Here is a 23484-nt window from a genome sequence, read left to right as displayed (position 1 = left end):
GGTCCAGCATAGTTCGAATCTGAGCTTAGCCGGGTTTTTATACCCGATAATCTGTTCATCCTAGCCGGCACGGCTTTGGCAGTTCCGCTTGACTGCACCTGAACCGGAGTTGGTAGTGGGTCGTTGGAACTCTACCGCAGTTGGTAGAGTGACCTGGTTCGAGCAAGACGTGCCGAGGGCGTGGTTCCCCGGTAGACGACACCGTGTAGTTAATTAAGTAAATTGGTTCTCGACAAAAAGACCCTTCACTACGCGGTGGAGGTACTGGCGTCCACGATCAGTTCAGCGACCCGCCGCCTCACAGAGTTATCTGAGAGGGACGGCCTACAATTCTGGGAGTCTGGTGGGAGACGATGTAACTTCCCCCACCTAGCGGTTGTTCTGGCTACCGACCCCCGGCCCACAACAATATACATATATATATATATATATATATATATATATATATATATATATATATATATATATATATATATATATACATATATATACATATATATACATATATATACATATATATATATATATATATGTATATATATATATATATATATATACATACATACATATATATACATATATATATATATATATATATATATATATATATATATATACACACACATATATATATACATATATATACATACATATATATATATACATACATATATATATATATATATATATATATATATATATATACATACACACACATATATACATACATATATATACATATATATATATATATATATATATATATATATATTGCCACATGTTGGCTATGAGAATAGAGGAAGTCAGTCAGCCATATGTGGAGTTGGCCTTGGATGCCATCGGCAGAGAGTATGAAGAACAAGGCAGGATTCCAGACTGTGTAGAAAAGTAGAGATATGCCAAGGAGAAAGATGGCCCTGATCTCATGTCTGACATTGAGGGCCTCCATCCATTGTTGGGAGAGTTGAAGCAGCATGTCCAAGGTTGAGTGACCTGGTCTGAATCTGAATTTATGATCTGAGATGAAGCCATTGAAGAAAAGGGAGGATTTAATTTCAACTGTGATGAAGAGAATGTGGAAGAGCTTATTCTCCCCTAACACCCCCACATGACCTTGCTGATGAGAGGAAGTAAGCCAATAGGTCTGTATTTAAGGGGATTAGTTCTTTCAGCTTTTTATGTCATGCAGTAATGTTGGCTGATTTTCAAGCAGCTGGAAGACGACCTTGAGCAAATGATAATGGTGAAAAGAGCAAAAAGAGGATGTGCAAGAGCAGCAGATAGGTGTTTATGACACATGAGCTGATGCAGTCCGGTCCAGTTGCAGAATCAGTCGAGGATTGCCAGAATCTTCTCCTCCTTCTCAGGTGTAAAATAGACAGAGTCCATGAACATTAAGGTTTGACTGGGTAGGGTGCGTACAGAGAGTGAGGCATTGGGGACAATTTTTGGAAGCAAACACAGAATGAAGGTGTTCGCCCTTCTGATTTTGCCCTGATTTCATTTGACTAGGGTATGGGGATTGAAAGGGGAGGGGGGACATACTCCAGAGACAGACTTAACAAAGCACCACAAGATTTCAGAGGAGGGAGATGAGTTTGAAAGTTTAATGTTGAAGTTGGACAGATGTTGTGTTCTGACTCTCCTGGGAGTGGACAGACACTTTTTGTGAGCTTTGTGGAATGAGCCGAGCTGAAATTGCCTTAGGTTGGGCCGAATACGAAATTAATGCAAACATGTGCCGAATATGAAAGAAATGTGTCTGGGGATTTTTGGGTAGTGACTCCGGACAGATGCACATAAGGACTGACACCCAAAATATACGCTCCCATCCGGGCTGATGCCAGGTTGGGGTCTATAAAGTCAAATGAATAAATTCCAACAAAAAGTAAAATATGTTGAACATTAAACAGATGTCAAGGAATGCATTCAATATAAACATTCAGGATCGTCTCCGTACTTATATGATCAAAATGGTCGAATTCCCTAAACGCCCCACAACGATGTGCCACATACATCCTCTTCCCTTACTTACTCCTCATCTTATACTCCTCTTACACCCGCTTCGCTTTCCTTTATTATCTTTGATCATTTTAATAATATCTTTGATAATGGTGTGTGTTTAAAACATGGGAATTATTCCAGGTTATTTGTAGTTAATTATCTTATATATTATTTCCGAGTTTGTGGTTTCGTGTCGCGCTATCTTCGACTTTGTTCTGTGCTCGAGTAACGTGATATTCGGCTTACATTATCTCAAAGACCATATGAGGTGCATGGTACAAAAAAAGAAATAAAATGGTTCTGAAACGGTGAAATCGTATTCCACTTACTGCATTAAAGTAAAATTACTACTGATACTCTGCATCAGCTCCTTTCTCAAACACACCCACCCAAACATGTCGCGCAGAGCATATCGTCCTAATTAATTCAGGAGGTCATGACGATCATTTTGGTGTATCATACACCACATCAGAAAGCTTCAGTAGAACTCCACAAAAAACATGCGTCACACGTGTCTCTCTCTCTCTCTCTCTCTCTCTCTCTCTCTCTCTCTCTCTCTCTCTCTCTCTCTCTCTCTCTCTCTCTCTCTCTCTCTCTCTCTCTCTCTCTCTCTCTCTCTCTCTCTCTCTCTCTCTCTCTCTCTCTCTCTCTCTCTCTCTCTCTCTCTCTCTCTCTCTCTCTCTCTCTCTCTCTCTCTCTCTCTCTCTCTCTCTCTCTCTCTCTCTCTCTCTCTCTCTCTCACACACACACACACACACACACACACACACACACACACACACACACACACACACACACACACACACACACACACACACACACACACACACACACACACACACACACACACACACAATGTAATTCCTGAATTTATCCCATACTCTCCAAGTTTTGCATACCTAATATGTAGTTTAATCAAAACATCAATCTACATCTAATATGTAGACCAATTGATGCTGAAAGTAAAAATTAAAGTCTGTTGAATTAGATAAATTAAATAACTAATGTTCAATTTAGAGGCGATAACATATGATGACTTCAGTGACCAGACTACATAATGGCACAATGATATCCTCGAGAAATTTTCACAGCATTGTAAACTTGTGACACCCTTCAGAATTAAATTTGCTAACGAGCATAAGCTGGGCGAGTCTCATGAAGACGAATGTTTTATAATGCTGCTCCAGTCAGGTATTAAATCAGCGCAAGCACCTGCTACTCAAAATACGTGTTCTCGTATTTTGTTAATGTCATGCTTTTATGACTACATTAAATTTTATATGATTGTCCTGTAAGTGTTGATCCATAACATGCACATGACAGCAAATGGCATTGCTGCAGTCTCTAGTTAGAACATTATACGTCATATAAAAAGCTGAGTATTGTTACCTCCAACAAAGAAGGTGGACAAAGATTTTGTCTTCACCTCTGGTATATCTGGATGTATGTATGTCTGTCTGTCTGTCTGTCTGTCTGTGAGCAGGATATATCACAAAACGTTATGGACCGGTTCGGACCGAAACTTAGTGGACACGTTGGGTGTGCACCAAGGATGAATTGAAGAGATTTTGGTGAAGAGCCAGATCCGGATACTAGAATTACTTCCACCACTAAAGATGGACAGAGGTTATGTTTTTTAAAAAGTGATTCTTCACCATTTAGAGATAGGGCCAAAAACGGTGCACTGTATAGCAAGATACGTACAAAAGTTATCTTTTGTTATCGGTATCTGCGAAGGACAAGTTGATTAGATTTTGGTGAAGATCCGGATATGGATTTTGGATCCTATAATTTTTTAAAAATAATTCTTTACCATTGAAAGATGAGACCAAAAACGATATATAGCACAATATCTCAAAAAGTTGTGGATGGATTATGACAAAGCGAGGTGGATGATTTGGGGAGGTGATAAGTACAAGTCAATTCGTGTTATTTTTAAGGGGATACAAAATGTAAACTGCTCAGCCTGGTGGAGATATGCGCTCTACCGAGTGCCGTTCTAGTTCCGATATGTTATGGTTTGTTGAAATAAATTTTAATCAATACCCGATTTTCAAAATGATGTATGACTGCAAAACAAGGCCTGTTGCACATGCACTGTGTGCAGGTTAACGCTAACTTGGTTCTGCTTGCAGGGCACTTTTAACCTGCCAATGCTAGTCTGATATGTGAGATTCAAATCGGCTGTTAAACATAATTTCCAGCAATTAAATGAAACAATGGCAATTTCAAGATGGTTTCAATAATTGTTGTGTTCCTGAATGCAAATCGGACTTGCAGAAATATAGGAAGATAACTAGAACGGGCACTCATAGAGCGCATACCTTCGCCGCCACTATTTTTTTGTTCTTGGTATGAGTGTGGGGAATTGGTTTCATATGAATGGTCTTATGACACAAACCACATATCTATAATGTTATGACCCCCCCCCCCGACTTTCGGGGGCTACGGACTAAACAACAATCAACTCACGTCGTTTTGGCGAGTCTTCACTCGAAAGCTCGGTGAATACAACGTTTCAACAAGAGAAGGTAATATCGTTTGATGCTGGTTTCATGCAAATCGAATAACAATTGACTGAGTTATGCCGAAAACCGCATATTTTTCAAGGGCGTGACCACCCCCCCCCGACATTTTACCCCAACCGGTGACATATGTTATGACGTCATTGTGTCACAAGATTGGGCATTAAATTCTGAACATTTTGGCGTTAGTTGCATGCAAATTGAATAAAAATTGACCGTGTTATCGTAAAAAGACGATTTTGACCTTTTCGTGACCTTGGCCTTGACCTTTGACCCGAACGATCCCAAAATCTAATCGAATGCTTCCTGGCTAATAACCAATCATCCCACCAACTTTCATGCAATTCGGTTTAATACTTTTTGAGTTATACGAATCACAAGATTACAAATAAATAAATAAATAAAAAATAAATACACGCCGACCAAAACATAACCTTTCGCAGAATGCGAACATAATAAATATCCTTGATTGAGAGGTGTTGGGTTCATACCATTTAGTGTTAGTACATTCTTCTCACGTCGGTCATGAATATATAACACACACACATACTTCAAATTTTACCAATAGATGTAAAAAATTTGGAATGACAACACTCTCATGGCTCTGATAGACACCCCCACCCCTACCCCCCAACATGATTTATGGAAAATATAATTTTAAACTTACCCTGTATATACTCTCCAAGTTTTGCATACCTTTCCATACAAGCCACAGATACGTTCTTCCCATCGGTGTTCGAAGAACCTACTCCAGATACACAGTCCATTCACTGATAGCGAAACATTGGGGGGGGGTTGTGCAACGCACATCAGCGAGCTGAGAACGTTTACAGTATGAGCAGCTGCCCGTTCGGTGAGCTGTGAAGGTTCTCCAAGTCTTTCGCTGTGCAGAGGCACAGCCCTTTCTCTTGGGTACTTTTCCAAGTATTTTCGGCTTCTTTCAGAAGCTTGGTGACCCATCCCGTGTAACGATTCATGTTCCGGACACATAATGCATTGTATTTCGCCCTGAACAGGCCAGGTTCCTGGAGTTTCTGAGCATGTGCATCAAGAATTTTGGGGCAGATATCATTTCAAAAGAGCCGTATTGTCTGATGGTGTAAGTAGACTGTTAGCAGGATGACTAACTTAGTGCATCGGCATCTTCAGCAGCACGATGCTGGGAGCAAGTTGCTTTGAGTATGCGAAAGGCTAGGCCTGAACCTGCCAACACGCCACTCAAACGTAATGCCTTTTCAAAAAAAAAAGAATTTAAACAAGTAGAGGTACATTCAAAGTACACCGCCACCATGCAAAATAAATAAATACCAAATCCTCCAGTACACGACATTGCCAGGGCGCCTTTGGCACCTGGCGATGACACCTTGCAGCACATGGAGACAGAATTGGGAATGAGCAGTGTAAATGATTGATTAATTAATTAATTGCATAATTAAAATAAGTAAATAATAATCGTAAAATAATTAATTTCTTAATCAATTGGCTAATAGCCTACCTAAACCACCGCTGTTTCATCCGAATCTGTAACTTTTTGAAAATCAACAATTAATCGATGAATTGATTAATCAATAAATTAAAAAATACCCATTATGGCCAAATCACTTCTTCACTGTCATGTCCAAATATCAGCTTCGGAGCTCAAAAGGTGCCCGAGATATTGCGCAGATGAGAAAGAAAATAAATAAATTATTAATAAATCGTTAATAATTAAGGAATTAATAAGTTAACCGATTAATAAAAAAAAAATTTAAATACTATTTTTGCCAAAGCACATCATAACTTTTGTCCCCCAAATTTCAGCTTCCTATCTCAAAGGATGGCTGAGATATCACCCGGTCAAACAAGAAAACAAACAAACGGAGTGAAAACTGAGTGCAGTACTCCCTTCGGCGCCCGGTGATGACGTCATGCATTGCCTGGATATGGAATTGGGAAGGAGTGGTGTACAAAAGTATGAATTCCTAATAAGTACAGAAATATGAATTGTAGAGTATAATTTATCATATTATTCGATTTGATTAAAGATTTTGGAACATGTTATATTAATTGTGAGGAAGTAAATTTAATAGGGATGTGAGATTGAGCTGCCTTTGCACACTTTCTGGTCTGTTTCGGGTTCTTCTTGTGTTTTGCCATTGGCACTCTCTTGCGTCTCCGGGAAACCTCCTTACAGAATGCAGCAGAATAACAAAGGCCTAACGGAGTTGTGTTGTGATACGACACACAATGCACAAATGCCAGACCATGCCGACCATAATTTTTATTGTCCATGGACTACAAGTCAATGCCAGACCATGCTCACCAAGAAATCAAACACAAAACTGATGCCATCACTGTCTACCAAGCCAAACTATCATTGGCCAAGTAAATAAAAACAAGCTTCTCATTGGCTAAAAACTACAACCTTAAACTGATGTGTTTATCTTTGGAGCATGCTGCTAACAAGAACTGCCAAAGGTACAAGCATCGAGCTTCCTTTGTCAAACAGGTAAAACTATTGTAAGCATGCTTGAAATTGACAGAATAATCGGATCAACTTTGCAATGAGGCTTAGGCTGTGTCGAGACTGGGATCTGGGAACAGCATGGACGAGTTTGTACGTAAAGCACTTGCAAAAGAAAGTCATGGCATCCTCTTTCATGAACTGCAAGAGCAGTAAGAAGCATTGCACAAATCAACAAGGTGTATGGGATGTTAACCTGTTGTCCTCATACCGTGAGCAAAATGCTCTTATGGGAACATCAAACAAGACAACCAACAAAAGAACTAAACTACAATTGCTTCCTTGTACGGATCATATAATTTTGTTTGGTCGCCACTCATTTCGACACAGCAAAAACATTTCATCTCGGCCATCACTGCCTGCCATCGCACACAAATGGGTGAATCTTGTGCATAATTTCAAGTGTTTGTGCGTTTGTTTCTCACTCTTTCACGTCCGAACTGTAGCATCTCGAGGCCCAAAATTTTGGGTGTAGGTACTTCAGATTACGGGTTTTAAGCTTTCGCATGTTGAACTTAAAGGCCTTCCTGAGGGCACCAAAGGCTGCTATAAAGTGTATAATTGGGATGTGGGGTCAGGCAGTGCTGCCGTCAGCCCACTAGCAAACGGTAAGCACCGTAAGGCTAATCACTCCATAGCTTTTCAATGTCTAACACGTCCCAAAACCACCGCCAGGAAAAGCTCACCCAGCTGGGCAGCACCGGGTAATCCGGGTATCCCCCACCCCGCCCCACCCATAGTCATAAATATTTTTCATGCAATGATAAAAGTTGAGGTAGGTGTTTTAGAGAAAGATTAGTGAGCACAGTAAGCCTGGCGTTGGCTTAACGGTCAAGGTGGCTGCTTTAAGATCTTAGGGTCTTCGAGTTTGAGCCCCTGTCATGCCATTGAAATAACACCAGGTGGAGTCGACTCAGCCTGTCATCCTTCCAAAGGCAGAAAAATGAGTATCAGCTTACTGGTAACAGGGGGAATGCATCAGCAGCGCAGCCACGCTTCCATAAAATGATGCAACCAGCAGTCACGGGCTGCATACGAAACAACAAGTGGGCACAGTCCTCCAAAGCCCGTTTTATCGTGTCTTATGTCTGATTCAAATGTGTTTATGAATCTCTTAAGATATTCAATTGCCCTATATCTTGGCTTGCAGAAATAAATGTAGATTGCAGAGGGTCATTTTTCATGTCACTGCCACTTGAAGGCTGTCAAAACCATTTAGAAGCTCAAGATAAGAGTGTGTTTGAAAAAAATCTCACCAGTACAGAAGGCCTTATGAAGAGAAGCAGAAAAGGCCACTTCATTGTATCTCAGCAAATGAATGGCAACAAAGATGAGAGCAGCGCTGCACGCCTGAGAAATCAGGCATCTACCCCATTACCTCATGGCATTTTTCATTGTGATTGGGAGGCAACTACAGGAGAACTTATAAGGCCATCCAAAGTTTAAAAGAAAAATTCGGTTCTCAGTGACTTATCCTTGTGAAAAATAACTCGGCTCTTGGAAGAGTGAGGGGACAGAGACTATAATGGTAACGTACTGAGCGGGGCCACAGTTGCACACACCAAGAAAGGGAAAGACTTGATGCCAAAAAAATAAATAAATAAATAAAAAAGAGGAGAGAGAGAGAGAGGAGGAGAGGAAAGTCAGTTATAACGTGTAACTAAGAGGGATGGGTTATGATCAGGTAACCAGGTTTTTTTTTTTTTCATTCAGGTGGGAGATGAGGGCCAGAGGAAAGGTAGTTCAGCAAATAAATGGCAGGTGATGCAATTTAAAATACCAACAAAATTCATTCACAACAAAAAATAAAAAAAAAATTATTTTCACCATCTTATATACTTGCCTTTCATCATGAATTTTTATCAACGAAGAGTTGATGAGTATATTTATCGAAGTTGAAAACAAGCTGGGGATGACGTTTCGAGCGCTCGCCCTTTGTCAGTAGCTCATAACTGAAATCGTTCGCCGCATCTCATCTCTCATCGTGGTAAACACTCTTACCAACTTCCAACGTTGATATAAGTGTGAAGCAGACCGGCACGAGCATTCACAGACACTAGTATTCCATTGTCCACGACTTACATGTTCACCTATCGTCAGGGTATATGTGACCATGGTCCAAAGGCATACTCAGGTGTTTTGATTTGATTTTATAACAATACAAATGTAGATGTGTGCTCCAGGTTTACAGCCTATCTGAAGGGCCATGTTCCAATGTGGTACCCCTTGTTAGTAGTGCACCAAAGTGGTTCTATTTGGGATTAATTCTGTATGAAATTGATTATTCAATAATGTAGAAAACCAAATAAAAAGTGATGGCGTTTTTGTGTACGATGGGGTGGCGTATGCAATAGGCTCAGCGGAGTGATTAAACAGGCCTACCCTCCCACTGGTGACCACCTCATCACCAGCATAAGAGAGTAGTTAACACTATAGAAGAGCCGCAAGATTTGGCGTGCACATAATCTCTCATCTCAACTCTTTTGCACCTGCATAAAATGGCTGGAGGCAGTCCGGACCCTGGACCAGAGGTTCCACTTGCGCGGCCCGAGCAAGGTAGAACTCATTTCGACCAATCGATTGTGAAAGATTATTTTAACGTGGTGTCGCTCAAGCTTGTGGAATGGTGGATGGATATAAAAACAATAATTTTCTTCCTTTCTTCTACTAGGTTTTTAAACATATACTTCAGCTGTTCCAGGATTGGTCCATGGCATTGTAAGGCAACAACAACAGCAGCAGATTGGAGAAACCCCCACAATGTGAAAATAAACAAACAAATAAATCGGAAGTGATAAGCACTTGATCCTGAAATGCACCAATGCTGTGTACAATGTTGCTAATCAGAAATGTTGTCATTTATAACTGTGTCCAAAAAAACATGTCAAAAGGAAACAAAAAAATAGGCGACTGAGAACAACTCAATACTCCACCCCGTGACGAAGCTAAAGTGACTGGAGGGCGAACGTGAGACTACATTTTCAACTAAATTTCCGCATGGTTTCTTTAGCTTGATCAACCAGCGCTGATGTCTACACCTTCAATGAAGTTGAAGGATTATAGGTGGAGCTCAGATGGATGACGACGATATTCATTGGTAAATGGGTGTAGGCGTATGGATGCTGTCATGTATTCGGTCCTGTATACGATTCGCTTTCCTGTCCTTCACTGTGACCTATGCTTGAGCAGTAGAGCACAGAGCTGACGGCCAACCATCTGCGCAACGACTGCAGAGCACAAAGCAAGCCACGGGGCGAATGTGCGCCAGGGATGTTATAAGCTCCAAAGAGGCACTGTAATGCCGGTATAAATACGGGCCGGCCAAGCTTTGAGCGAGTAAGAAAGCCAAATGAGGAACTCTCTCTGGATGCCCCCGGGAGTGCTTATGCGATTGGTCTAATTAGGCCTCTGCGGCTGAAGAGATGAGAGACAGGCCACCGATTAGGGATTCTGTCCTAGTCAGCTTCTCTCAGATGCCGGACGTCTCCAGTAACCCATTCTCCCACTAAAATAACGGCTAGCCATTGTCCAAGCGCGCCAATGGCATTTCAGAATTAAATCTGCAGCAATTACTAAAATGAGACTTGGGAGGGGGTAAACAAAACAAATCTCGAGAGACATATTTCTGGAGACTGAGCTTATTTTATCAAGAGGAAGAAGAAGAAGGAAGAGGAGAGAGGGATTCTCTCCATGACATCTGCTCATCTGTCCTCAGCCATAATATTCTCATTTCCTAGAACCCACCATTGTGTTTGCTTTTAAACCTCAAAATGGATTCTGTGAAATCTTGCAATTCTTAGGTCTGTCTGCAACACGTTTTATGCAACTACACAGCTTTTCAGATCTTACGAACCTATTTTTTTTCAATCACCTCTTCAAGAAAATTAATTATGATTTAGATCTGATCTTGATTTCACCTGCCTAAGTGAGAAAATTTAAATTGCTACACATGAGCACCGTTATCTATCATAACTGTTTTCATCTTTCCAGCCAATTAATACAAGGAAATCTCAATATAAGAGGAGGCCTGCAATAGGCCCATCATGCCTGTGCCACATTTGCATGCATCCCCCAAACTCAGAGCAATCACCCAATCCATGAGTGCACACCCTCTCCTTGACACGCTCCTACCCCTACAACAAACTGTCCAACCAAACATCCTCTCAATGGGAAGGGGGAAGGTGAACAGTGACGGCAGTGGTCAAGAGGAACACCACAAACAGGACCTCAATAATCAACAATTAACAATCATGATTGATGCTCATTGTTTAAAAGGAGAGAGCACATAAAATCGCCATTGGCATCCATAGGAAGGAGGAAATGCCCCTCTGAGTGTGGTAAGAAAAGCGACGCCATTGTTTTGACGTTGCTGGTACCCAGAGTATCCCAGGAAGTGACAGCACTTCCACTTCCCCCAAGCTAAGCTCAGTGGCTGTGTTAAGTGTTTGTCTCATCAGTATGTCTGTGTGTGTGTGGCAGCTCCATTATGAGCATTAGACCTTGTGAAATAATAACAAACAAGAGCTCAAGTGAGCACAATAAACGCCCGAACAAGAAGGTATATACAGAATTGTACTACCACATGGAAAACAGCATCCTGGTTGCCATGGCAACCACTTTAGATGATGAACGTATGTTACGACACACCGTCTCCACAGTTTGTACCTATGTACCAAATATGAAACGTGAAAGTTGAAAATTTTGGGAGTTAGAGTGCGGACAGGAACGGACGGACGGAAAGACGGACAGACGGACGACCGATATATATATATATATATATATATATATATATATATATATATATATATATATATATATATATATATATATATATATATATATATATTTATATATATCGGGTGTATAAAAATTGATGTCAAAAATGAAATTGATTTGAAAAGTTTTTATGTCTTTTTAGTTTTTTTTTCAAAGTTATTTGAAAGATTTTAAAAAGTATTAACATGGTAAATATGCACCTACATTTGTGAGTGGAATTCTTATGAAAATGCTTCAATGATTACTGTATGTTGTATTTTCTTTAATATGGGGGAATCAGATGTGTGCCGATTTTGTGACGTACCGTATTGCCTCGGACATTCAATGGCCGAAATAATAACTAGTTCAACTACAATTGGCCTGACATTGCACATGTTCAGTTACAGTAAGGTGAATTGATGAATATTTTCATTGTTGACGCGACTGATCTCGGTTATCGCATCTCAGAATGTGTTCAATGTGTAACCGATCCCCATCTGTGATGTAACATTTACAGCCACAGCTCTGTTTACTAACATGTGCTCAAAGCAAGATGCAGGGTGAAGCAATTGGTTCACTTTGTCTGTGTGTTCACAAATGTCAGTCTATGATCGAGGAACAACTCAATTTCAAAATTGAATCATATAATATATTTTGAACACTGCAGAACATGAATGCAAACACCAATCTGCAGTTCAGCTGCAATTTGGCTCTGAATTTGGCAAATTGTACAGAATGTCATTCCCAACGTGCATGCGCACAGAGGAGCAAAGTAATTGTTATCATCTTTCTGCCTGTCTGGCAGTCAAACAAAATTTAAAAATCATTCTAAACTGGAAACTTACTGTTTTAAGGGATGTCATAAAGAACGCAAACAACAGGCACAGACAACTAATGTTATGTGTTAAATAAGGTGGTGTAAAAGATGCTGCATTAATGTCAGTGAACCTGCAAAAAAAAATTTCTGCAACCATTAAAACTATTATTTCATTTAAATTGAATAATATACTTGAACACTGAAGAAAACAAATCTTCTTCTTCTTTCTTATGGCAGCTTAGATGACAGGTCAGCTATCATTTATTGGAAGCGTGACTGTGTCGCTGATGCAGTGCCCCTCTACCAGTACACACTGCTACTCATTTCACCAACCTCAGAAGGATGATAGGCTGAGTCAACCCCCTGGTGTATTAATTCAGCGGCCAACAGGGTTTGAACTCAGGACCCTTGGATCCCAAGCTGCTACCCTAACCACAAAGCCAACACCAGGCTTCAAGAAAACAAATCACATTCTTGCCACTTACAAAAACCTCCAATTTAGCACTACTTGGACAAAATATTACACCATGCTATACCATCTCGACCAATGAAATTTACCGCTCACACACTAAGCATTGGGGAATATCGAGATTCAGACAAAGTTGAGCTCGTAGGAAATGTAGATTGTGCTGGAAATGCAAAGCAAGAGTTGAAAAGACTCTTCCGATGAAACTTTCTCAGAACTGTGCAGTGTAAGGTGTTCTTTGAACTCTCCAGTTGGTGAATGTTTTTCAGTTATATAGTGTTACGGATTTCAGAATCCGGTCTGATGAATGCATCCACACATCCAGGTCCTCAGAGAGTTATTTTCTTAAATGCATGTTCATATTAGCCCCATCCCCATGTCTAATGGGATCTCAAATGTGATGTGTTGAGAAGAGTAAATAATAGATCCCCTCTCTTATGGGAAGCTTTTTTCTTTTCGACAGACACGTTCACACATTTCTTTCGCGAGCTCTGACGCACACCCTTATTTTTCCTCAGCAACATTCTTTCGCGAGTGCCGACGCCCGCCTTTTTTGAGACCGCACGGGTCGTCATGGTAACCGTGCGCAAGTGGGGCGGGGTGAGCTTGTGGCGGACTGCGCCCACCGAGATGGACCGCAGATACAAAACGAAATGGAGGTCCGTTCTGAGGCGAGAGAAGTAAGAGGAGGGAGAAGAGAACGAGAAAGAAAGCCAGAGAGAAGTAAGAGGAGGGAAAAGAAAGCGCGAGAAGCGAGCAAGAAGCAGGTGTAAGCGCGCAGGAGAAGAAGCGTGCAGGCCCACAAGTGAGCAATCGAGCGTGTGGTGTGCGTGGGGTGTCTGACCAGCGCCCACAACGAGACAATTTGTCCTTACCAGTGCTTGAGCAAGCGAGCGTGTGGTGCGCATGTGGGTGTGAGCAGCGCTGACGAGTGAGGCACGGGTCGGTCACCAACATGTGAGGCACGGGTCAGTCACCGACGGACCGTGTGGGTCACTGGATGTCACTAGTTTTGTGAAGTGTGAGGAACAACCCGTGTCGCAGCACCAGGGTCTAAACCCACGTCAGACAATCTCGGTGCCCTCCCAGATGTCGACTGGCGTTCAAGGCTGTTCGCGAGAGGGTGCACGGCAAGGCTGGGTGCTGGCGACGGACGTGACATGCACGCACACATTTCAGGACGTTTTCACTTGACGGACGACTACTCTCTGGTGAGCGAGACGATTCTACCCCCCCCCCCTTGAATGATATGTTGGGTACCCATGTCTGTGTTTAGCTGTAAGTAAGTCAACCCCCGATAAGCATCTGCTCTTTGTCTCTATCCTGGAATTTTGATTGGTTTTGCTTTGAAATTCGTTCTTTATTTACCTCAGAAAATAAAAAGTTCTTTCTATTGAATAATTTTATTATTAATAAATTATTTATCGAATTCCAACCTGTCCATGTTTGTCCTTTCCTTCCATTGGTCTAGCATTGTCCGAACCTCGATAGACTGGGAGGTAATTACCACAGATTTGACCAAAAATCGTTGGCACGCACCAGCGGTTAAAACGCTCAGCTGCCCTAATTAAAATCTAATCATATAACATTGGTGCTTTGCCGAGGGCGTGCTCCCCACTCAGATAACCACGTGACCTCTAGTTACACAGCATAATTAGACGGTGGACACTGGAACTCGTGGTTGAGTGGGTGGCGTTCATGGTTTTAAAACAACCCACCGAACCACAACGTTAATTGTGAGCGGTGGCCCCAGGTCCGGCTCTTCCGAGGACAACCGGGGATTAATCCCACTGAGTGACAAGCTGCTGTCTCGGTATCCGTGGTCGCAACAATATATATATATATATATATATATATATATATATATATATATATATATATATATATATATATAATGCGGCAGATGGACCTGAATGATTGTCTTAAAGGAATGTTCATCTACTATTTCCTCTGAGATAGCCGAGCCACACCTGCTGGCTGCTTCGACTATCATTCCGTTTGCAGAATAACATGCCGTGTCTCCATTAGGATAGACGACTTATGTCCCAGATGTGTTTGCACTCTGTTTCTGATCTCCCCATCAGCCAAGGTGGAAGCCCAAACTCAACGTCATTACATTATTCATGTATGTTAGATTTGCTGGATTAATGCCGATCATGCATACATGATAAAAGCTTGCATTATCAAAACCATACATTTCTGGAGGACCAACTGTCACAAATTAACTGCATATCCATACCGTTTTAGCTCACCTGGACTTTAGTCTGGTGAGCATATGCGATCGAGCAGTGTCCGTAAGTCAGTCAGTTAGTCAGTCAGTGATTCTGTAAACACTTCAGTCATTATTGGTTGAACCAAACACACAATTTTAATGAAACTTGGCCACAAGCTTGAGATCTGATGCCTAACGAAGGTGTATTCACCGCATCAAAATCTACAGTCACGAAGAGGGTGTACTGGGGTTTTTTTGACCGCCCAAAATAAGTACTTGCTATCTTCTCCGAAACTATACACACAATTTTGATGAAAGTTTGTTCACGACATTAAATAAAATCAGGGTCTAGGGGTGTCTGCAGGGAGTTTGAGTGTCTGTTGCTCCTGATCTAGGTGAGCTTCAGGACACACAATCCTATTTTTGGTTTGAGTGTTATCCGACTTTTTGTAAAACAGGAGAAGCAGCAGCAATGGAAGCCGGTAAAATCACTACCGTAGCCAGTGAATGTCATGCAATGCGAACAAAGCTGCAGTTCCTATGGAGATAGAGATGCATATTCAACATTGTTATATTTTTAAAGGAGAAAAACGACTGGATTGGATATTGTTTTTGGTTTTTTTATTTACACACACTGGGCTCATGGTAGAGAGGGGTGACAGAGGGCAAAACGCCATCATAGAGACTGTGGGGCAGGAGAGCCACAGTTGGACACACCAAGAAAAGGAATGAATGAATATGAAAAGAGAAAAGAGTGGAGGGAAGGAACCAGTAACCTGTTTAATAAAAGGGGAAAATTTTTTTTTTCTAAAGTAATAAAACAGAGGCCACTGGAATGTAGGACATGTGAAAAGATATATCTGACAATTAAATCTACTTCAACGATGACTTATTTAGAAACTTCTTCCCTGAATTACACGTGCTCCCTCGGTAGAGGAAACGGGTGGTCCTCATGAAATGGTTGCAGCTGAGTCACTGAATAGTTATAATTATCTTTTATCACAGTGGTTGTTATACAGCAGATAACTGCATAACCTGTCATGTTCCAGAAAGTGTTGATCATTTTGTCTTGTCTTGTCAACTGTATGATGCAATCAGGATGCCATTGACAAACACAGTGTCACCCTCCATTCTCCTTGGGCATTGCAGTCACTATTATCCTCAGAATTGCTCTACACAGAAGTTTGGAGGTTCCTGGCTCGATCTGGATGTTTTGTTTGATCTCTCGGCCTGATAGTTTACCTTTTTCATCTCAATAATATTTTGTTTCACTTGGGTGTGACTCTTATGTTATCCCCAAGGTTAATGAGCTTAAAATATCTGGACAAGCGTGCACCATTATGACATATCCAGGTAAAGCACTGACACCGACATCATCATGCAAACGATGTGAGTTGAACGATGATGCAGATGCTCCAGTAGGCATTTTCTTCTTTTCCTTCTCTTCCGTTTATAAGGGATGAGTTCAAATGGTACCAAGCTTCTGCCCTGCCTTGATGACGATACTCCTCCACCAACTCTCTCCACTCTCCAACCACCCAACCTTACTGATAACCTCCTCAAACAATATTCCCATCTCACATTTTAAAGAATTGTGGGTTCACAGATGATTCAGGTGAGTGTTGACTCTACAAACCTATTACAATTGTGGTGCAACAAAACTGGTGAAGGCAAGGCATTGGATTATTTTGTATATCCATGTTGTTAAATAAATGGCATTAACGTGCAGATTCACTTTTACACACTACTTACTGTGTGTCGCAGAACATAAAGCGAGTAGATAGGTTTAAACTGGAATTGTATATGTACCAATAAGCGTTGGAGACAAAGGGATACAGGGATTTGGCAGAACTTGTAGGTAGCTTGAGTATGGATGGGTGATGGTATACATGAGTGGTGATTGTGATGTCTGAGAGGGTTTCATTCCTGATGTCTGAGGAAGGGTCGTTCTTTATACCCCTCTGCCCTCCCCCCAAACCCATACTAAAAAAAATATAGCAATAACAATAAAAAAACTTTATGCATATTATTTTGTTTGCATATATGGCACCCCTCCCCCCCCCCCCACATTCTCTACCCATTGAGATTGTGTCTGTGGTCCTAAGACAGATTTGTTTCGAGTGCTGTTGGTGTAACACAGGCATGATGGGCCGAATGCCCTCCTCCTGTGTCTTAGTTCCTTGTTATTTCAATTCACAAACACCTTAATCAAGGTAGACATGTACATTTTTGTCAAGTTGCTTGCAATTTAATGACACATACGAGGTGGAAATTAATATGATGTGAACAAGGAATCAAGTGTTCTTTGTAAGATTTCTGAATGGGAAAAATAAAATCCATACATTGGCATTTGTGAACATTTGTGTGACTGTTTCACTGGAAGCCTACCTTCGTGTTGAGACGTGCTCCACATCTAGCTCTCCGATAAGCTCTGCCATGCCTTTTCTCCGGTACATAGCGGCCTGTGGGTGATAACGTTGCCGGCATTAGCCACGCCAACAGAAGTTTACATTTATGACTGGTACATTTAACTCTGACAAAATAATTGTACTAAAATAATAAATAGTAAAAAGTAAAACGTTTGTTCAATGATTCAGGACCATTGTTGACAATGGAGGATTATAAGCATGAAATTGTAAAAGGTTCAAGAGTAGATGACATTCTTCTGTAAACATGGATTGATTACAAACTCAAAGTTCTGAAATGAGTAATTATTTGATTTAATTTCGGTGAGATTATTTTTTTTTTATATTACTCCTTTTGCAAAGGTCATCTTAAAACGTTATTATCGGAGTTTTCTCCGGACGTGATGTGTATGATGAGCATGGTTTCTTTATACAACTTGACATGTGATAGAAAACGTTAATTGACAGTTTATTTCAAATATTTTAGCATTCATCTGGTTAATGATGAAGACTTCTGATTTAGATGCTCGATTTTCTTAATTACGATTTTTCAATTTTTGTGTAAAGCATACGAAGGTTTCATGAATACTCTCAGCCCCCCCTTACACACCCTCTCACCCCCAGCCAGGCCACTTGGTGCAGACGTGAATAATAAATGCCCAGTGCGGTGGATTATCATATTAATGTTGCACTTTCTATACAGATGACTCTCAATAATTTGCTTATGAGAATAATTCCTAACCTTTGTGCTTGGCCTCAAAAAAGTTTATGTATTTTAAAATTTTTCACTCGTACGCAGATTTTTAACGACAATTTTTCTTCTACCTTTATAAAAAAGCTCATATGCTTTTTCATGAGGTGTGCACTAACCCGAGGTAATATGGCAAAACAGGTTATAGTTATAGTTATAATCGTTATTGGTATTATTCCTGGAATTTTTTTGAAAAAAAAAAACTCAGGAGTTTTACATTTTATTAAACTTCCAATATTGGCTTGAAATGTTGAATACTGTGTAATTCGCATATACTCGTTTTTGTGACCATGTGTTACACCTCCAGTTCCAATAAATATTGTGTGGTACATGAACAGTCCCACTCATTACTGGGTGAGATACATGCACAGACACAGTAGTCAGTCTTCAATCAATACATTGCATTTCATTACATTCATTGCTTTAGTACATTTAGTACATTGCTTTAGTGCTTTAGTATTTCAATACATTCATTGCTTTAGTAACATGGTGATGACCATTCCTTTGACCTGGATTTAGGTATTAAAATTATTTTCATACATATTTGAAATCACCACACTTGTGACTATTCAAATAACTTGCTTAATTCCGAAATGTTTCTTCGGTGTTAAAAGGGACCAGATATCTCCTGCTTCAAACACCACTATTCCCTCTCCTAATCCCACCCCCCCCCCCCCATCACTCCACATAATAAATTATGATGCTCTTTCACAGTCGCCATGATAAAACTCAGATTTTACGAAAAATTGCTCTTTGTGACAAATATCAGAGCATGTAAAACATAAAATAACGGTGTATTAACTGCATAACTGACACTCTTTAAAACGATTATGGTCCTTGAGGTCAAATCTGAGAAAGCAATAACAAGAAAGAAAAAAAAAAGGCAAATAAATAATTTATTTAACAAAAAAACAAGAAAAGTTTCACAATAGTTTGATAAAAACATTATTTTAGACATACTTGTAAACTGCTCATCACCGGAAAGATCCATTTTCAACAATGAAGGCACACAAAAAAGTAAACAAAGCAGATATATTTTATCAAAGAACATAATCATCCCTCATAGGCTGCGTAAAACATAATTGTGATGGTTTGTCTCAAAGTACATTGTTGTTATAAGCTATAACTCACAAACACACCATCACGTGCATTGTAACGTTTCTCTGATGTCACACCCTGATCTATTATTATCGTTGGATGGTTTCCTGAGGAATGCTATAAGCTCTTATTTTAAAATATGATTTTCGATTTACCAAATAAATCGACTCGAATATAGCCAATCATTCTCCAAGAACACCCTGCACAGAGATATGCAAAACAAAATGACGACAAAGGAGATGACCTCAACCTCGAGTATTTATGTCATCACCTCTGCCACTGAAGGTGGATGGAGGTTATGTTTTCACCCCTGTCTGTGTGTTTGCTACATATATCATGATATCTCAAAAAGTTGTGGATGAGTTGGTTAGGTTTTTTTTGGTTCAGATCCAGTCTATCAATGGGATACAAAACAAGTGGATTCGATTTTAGTTCAGATCCAGTCTATCAATGGGATACAAAACATAAACTGTTCAGCCTGGCAGAGGGATGTGCTCCACCAAGTTCCTTTCGACTTTGCTCTGTTTTGTCAAGCGTCGCTCTTTGAGTGATTTTCATTTGTGGTTTCTCTGTGAACAGGATATCTCAAAACGTTACAGACCGATTTGGATGAAACTTTTTTTTTCTGTGGACCATTTTATCCCTTGATGACCCTCAAAAATTTTCACACTGATCAGATGTAGCGTTCTACAAATGCAATTATGATGTCATAACGATAGCACCTATGATGTCATAAAAACATCACATATTCCCCATGAGGAGTACTTGCTCTGTGCCAAGTTTCAATTCTTTACACAGTGTAAAGAATACAGATCTGTATCTGTTTCAGAGATGTTTCAGAGTTTCAGAGATATATACGATTTGTTTCAGAGATACAGAGGTCCAATTTTCCCCCCATTTTTCCAACGTGGCTGCCACACCACATGACCGATGACGTCATAATTATGATTACAACATTCGACATGAGTCGTTACACCTATAGTGAAAATTTCGTCTCAATCCGACAAGTGGCTGCGGAGAAAAACATGAAAGTTCTGCGCGGACAAACAGACAAACAGACAAACCCAAATGCAATACACTCTCCTTCGGCGAGGGTAAAAATCACAGAACCATCGGAAAGCATCCGTAAATGAATAATACAAATAAATGAAAATAAATAAAGGGAAAAAAAATCAACGCAGTTGAGTGACCTGAGACAATGATGAAGCACGGTTCATTATTGCTTACAATTGTAAGCATACCTCGCTCATATATATAAATTATACATACATGTTAAAAAACATGATGGTTTGTCTTGGACTGTTATGAATTATTATATTAATACGCTAAGGCACATTTTGTGGACGTATCTCCTCCGAAACTACAAGAAACATTGTATATAAAGAAATTCTATAAATCACATTGTGAACACTGGATATATTGACGTCCTGCCGAACCCTCACTTAAGAAAGTTCGGCGGAGCGCGGGTTTCGCGAGTATCACATTATTACAATAATTTGAATGACTTGTACATCTGGCTAACTGGAGGATGCAAGTTCTTCACTACAGTAATAATCCTATGCTTCCAATGAATGATTTCCCTCCACCAAAACAAGGATTGAAATTTTTTATTCCAGCACACAGAATTTCGACAAACAATCAAAACACCAATGATGTTGTGGATTAACTAAATGATTTGGCTAAATGTAGAAGAAAACCAAACGGGAGTATTTGGATTTTGCAAAGAGAAAATAATGGAAGTTGTTTTGGCATATCGACAAATAACACGTGATCTATTGTATTTTAATCCAGTTCCATACAATCTTAATCAACACAAGATGTCGTGAAGCCAGATGGTGAAAGTGTGAAAAAGAAGAGCACACAAAATTGAATGAACATAAAGTGTAACAAGTTCGGGCATTGCGGGAGCAGATGGAGACACGAGACATAAAATAATAAAATAAGTTAGGCAGTTGGGTGTGGAAACAGAAAGTTGAGGAGCAGGACAACTTTGGAAGAACGCTTTCGAGAAAACAGACTTCACAATCATCGCATATACTCACGTACATCAAAGACAGCTAAATGGCTTCAGCTCAGTGAAGAAGCATTTGATTTTGAAGGAAGAGAAGACAAAATAATGGAGTGAAAGCACACAAGGTTACCACGAAACAAGCAACAAGTTTCGTTGCAAAACTTATGCTATTAACAGACCTATGTGGATGTCTGTGCTCTGTCCAGGGAAAGCATCAGCTTGGGAAATGATTTTGTCGGGTTTGGAAAGGAAGGAGATCACTGGCAGACTTTGATATCATGGAAGCAAGCAAGGGGACAATGAATTTCATTAGAATCCTATTGAACCTCAATGGTTTAAAGCAATTCCAGGCTGCAATAACCAGGCAATGCGATGTGTGTACGTTATCCTGTCCAGATTAGTGGGAATTGGTCCAAGAGGCAGGAGGCCAGCTCGCTGACAGACTAATGGATCAGCAAGCTCCAGTAACACAGCAAGGGGCGGCATAGTAAAAAGCCAGACAAACAATTCTCTCTGTCTTTGAGCTTCTTTTGTCCTCCCTTTCCCGAGTCCTTAAATCGTACCTCCAATGGCAGCACACATCATGGCACAAAGCTAAGATGTCGGACTTGTATTTCTTTCCAAAACAGTGGGCATTCACTTTAATTTACTGCCTATGAATGGCTGACATCTACAAAACCCAGGGCATGATATTTGCATCGGGTTCCCTCATCGTTTTAGGTGTGCCCAGGGTCAAGCCCAGATGCTCTGATTTTGCTGCTAAAAAAAACAAACAAACATATTTATTTCATTTTATTAATTTTTTTCCCTTTATTTACAATTTAATTATTTACCATTTCTACTAATTTTAGATTAGGAAAAGTTTATGGTACATTAGGGTAAGCATCATATAACCTATTGGTAATTATTTAGATGGCAGTGAGAGTAAGAGTGGGATGAAAGACGAGGAAATCAAGATGAAAATGTAAAATATATCTGAAACTCGATGGTATTCATAGAATACTGACCCAACGCAGTCTTGAGAAGGACTTTGTGTGAGCCAACACTTCTGGCGGCAAATTTGTAATTGCATCTTTGTACACTTCTGAGCTAAATGTGTACAAGATATACTTTGAAAAGTCTGCTTCAGCATACATTCATAAATCTTCACAAAGTAATTTTTATTCTCGTATTTTTTTCTGTTTTTAATAACTACCTAGGCTGATAAAGATGCCAGAATAGATTGCTAACGTATAAATCAGATGACAGTTTAAATGCAAGATTGTACTTCTTCTTCACTGTTCTTTTTTCATCAGAAGAGCACAATATAGGCTGAAGTGATTACAATGATTGTAATTTCGAACGTGAAGAAGTGACATTGTCTCTGGGCATTACGCTTTGTTTAATTCCCCATGTAAGTTCTAAAGGGATGGGTGTCATCCAAGTAATATGTGCTGTATCAAATCATCATGTAACATGTGGTAAAGTTTCAATTTCCTCTGTTGAACGGTTTTCGATGTATGGTCAATATGCGCTATATCAAATGGCCATGTAACACGTGGTAAAGTTTCCATTTCCTCTGCTAAACGGTTCTTGATGGATGCTCTTAACACTGGAACTGCTACTTTATAACTGCTGGCAGTGATGACCGGGAACTAAGACGTCCCGCTTTGATCAGACATCTGACCCATTATATCCTCTTTATTCAATTGAATTCAGAAAGGGAATAAAAAAAAAATTAAATTCAAATCAAGTGGAAGACCAAATAAAACAGGCACTGCATTGGAGTCATCAGAAGGAACCTGAACAAGTAAAAAGCAAAGATGAAGTCATCAGTAGGAACCTGGATATGATTTGGGTTTCAGTGACTACTCCTCCATCCTCAAACCCATCCAGGTACAGCCAAGTGAGGCTTATTTAAAAAAAAAAGAAAAAAAAAAAGAAGCCAGATTCAAAAT

At 40.1% G+C, this 23484-nt stretch overlaps 1 protein-coding gene across 4 annotated transcripts in view; it reads right to left on the bottom strand.

The window, feature by feature from the left end:
* LOC147030789 (uncharacterized) overlaps window positions 1-23484 on the bottom strand; it is a 682768-nt gene that overhangs the window by 495374 nt on the left and 163910 nt on the right. For all 4 annotated transcript variants that reach the window (XM_085875201.1, XM_085875200.1, XM_085875199.1 and 1 more), the window contains exon 2: window positions 17671-17744. In XM_085875201.1, coding sequence (XP_085731327.1) covers window positions 17671-17744 — 74 coding nt within the window. The remainder of the gene's footprint in view (window positions 1-17670; window positions 17745-23484) is intronic.

Source organism: Eptatretus burgeri, chromosome 3 (genome assembly GCF_056783735.1).
Source record: "Eptatretus burgeri isolate ZD-2024b chromosome 3, Ebu_testis_v1, whole genome shotgun sequence".
NCBI classification, from domain to species: Eukaryota; Metazoa; Chordata; class Myxini; order Myxiniformes; family Myxinidae; genus Eptatretus; species Eptatretus burgeri.
The sequence above is the reverse complement of the archived record's forward strand: the minus strand, read 5'-3'. Positions and strand labels throughout refer to the sequence as shown.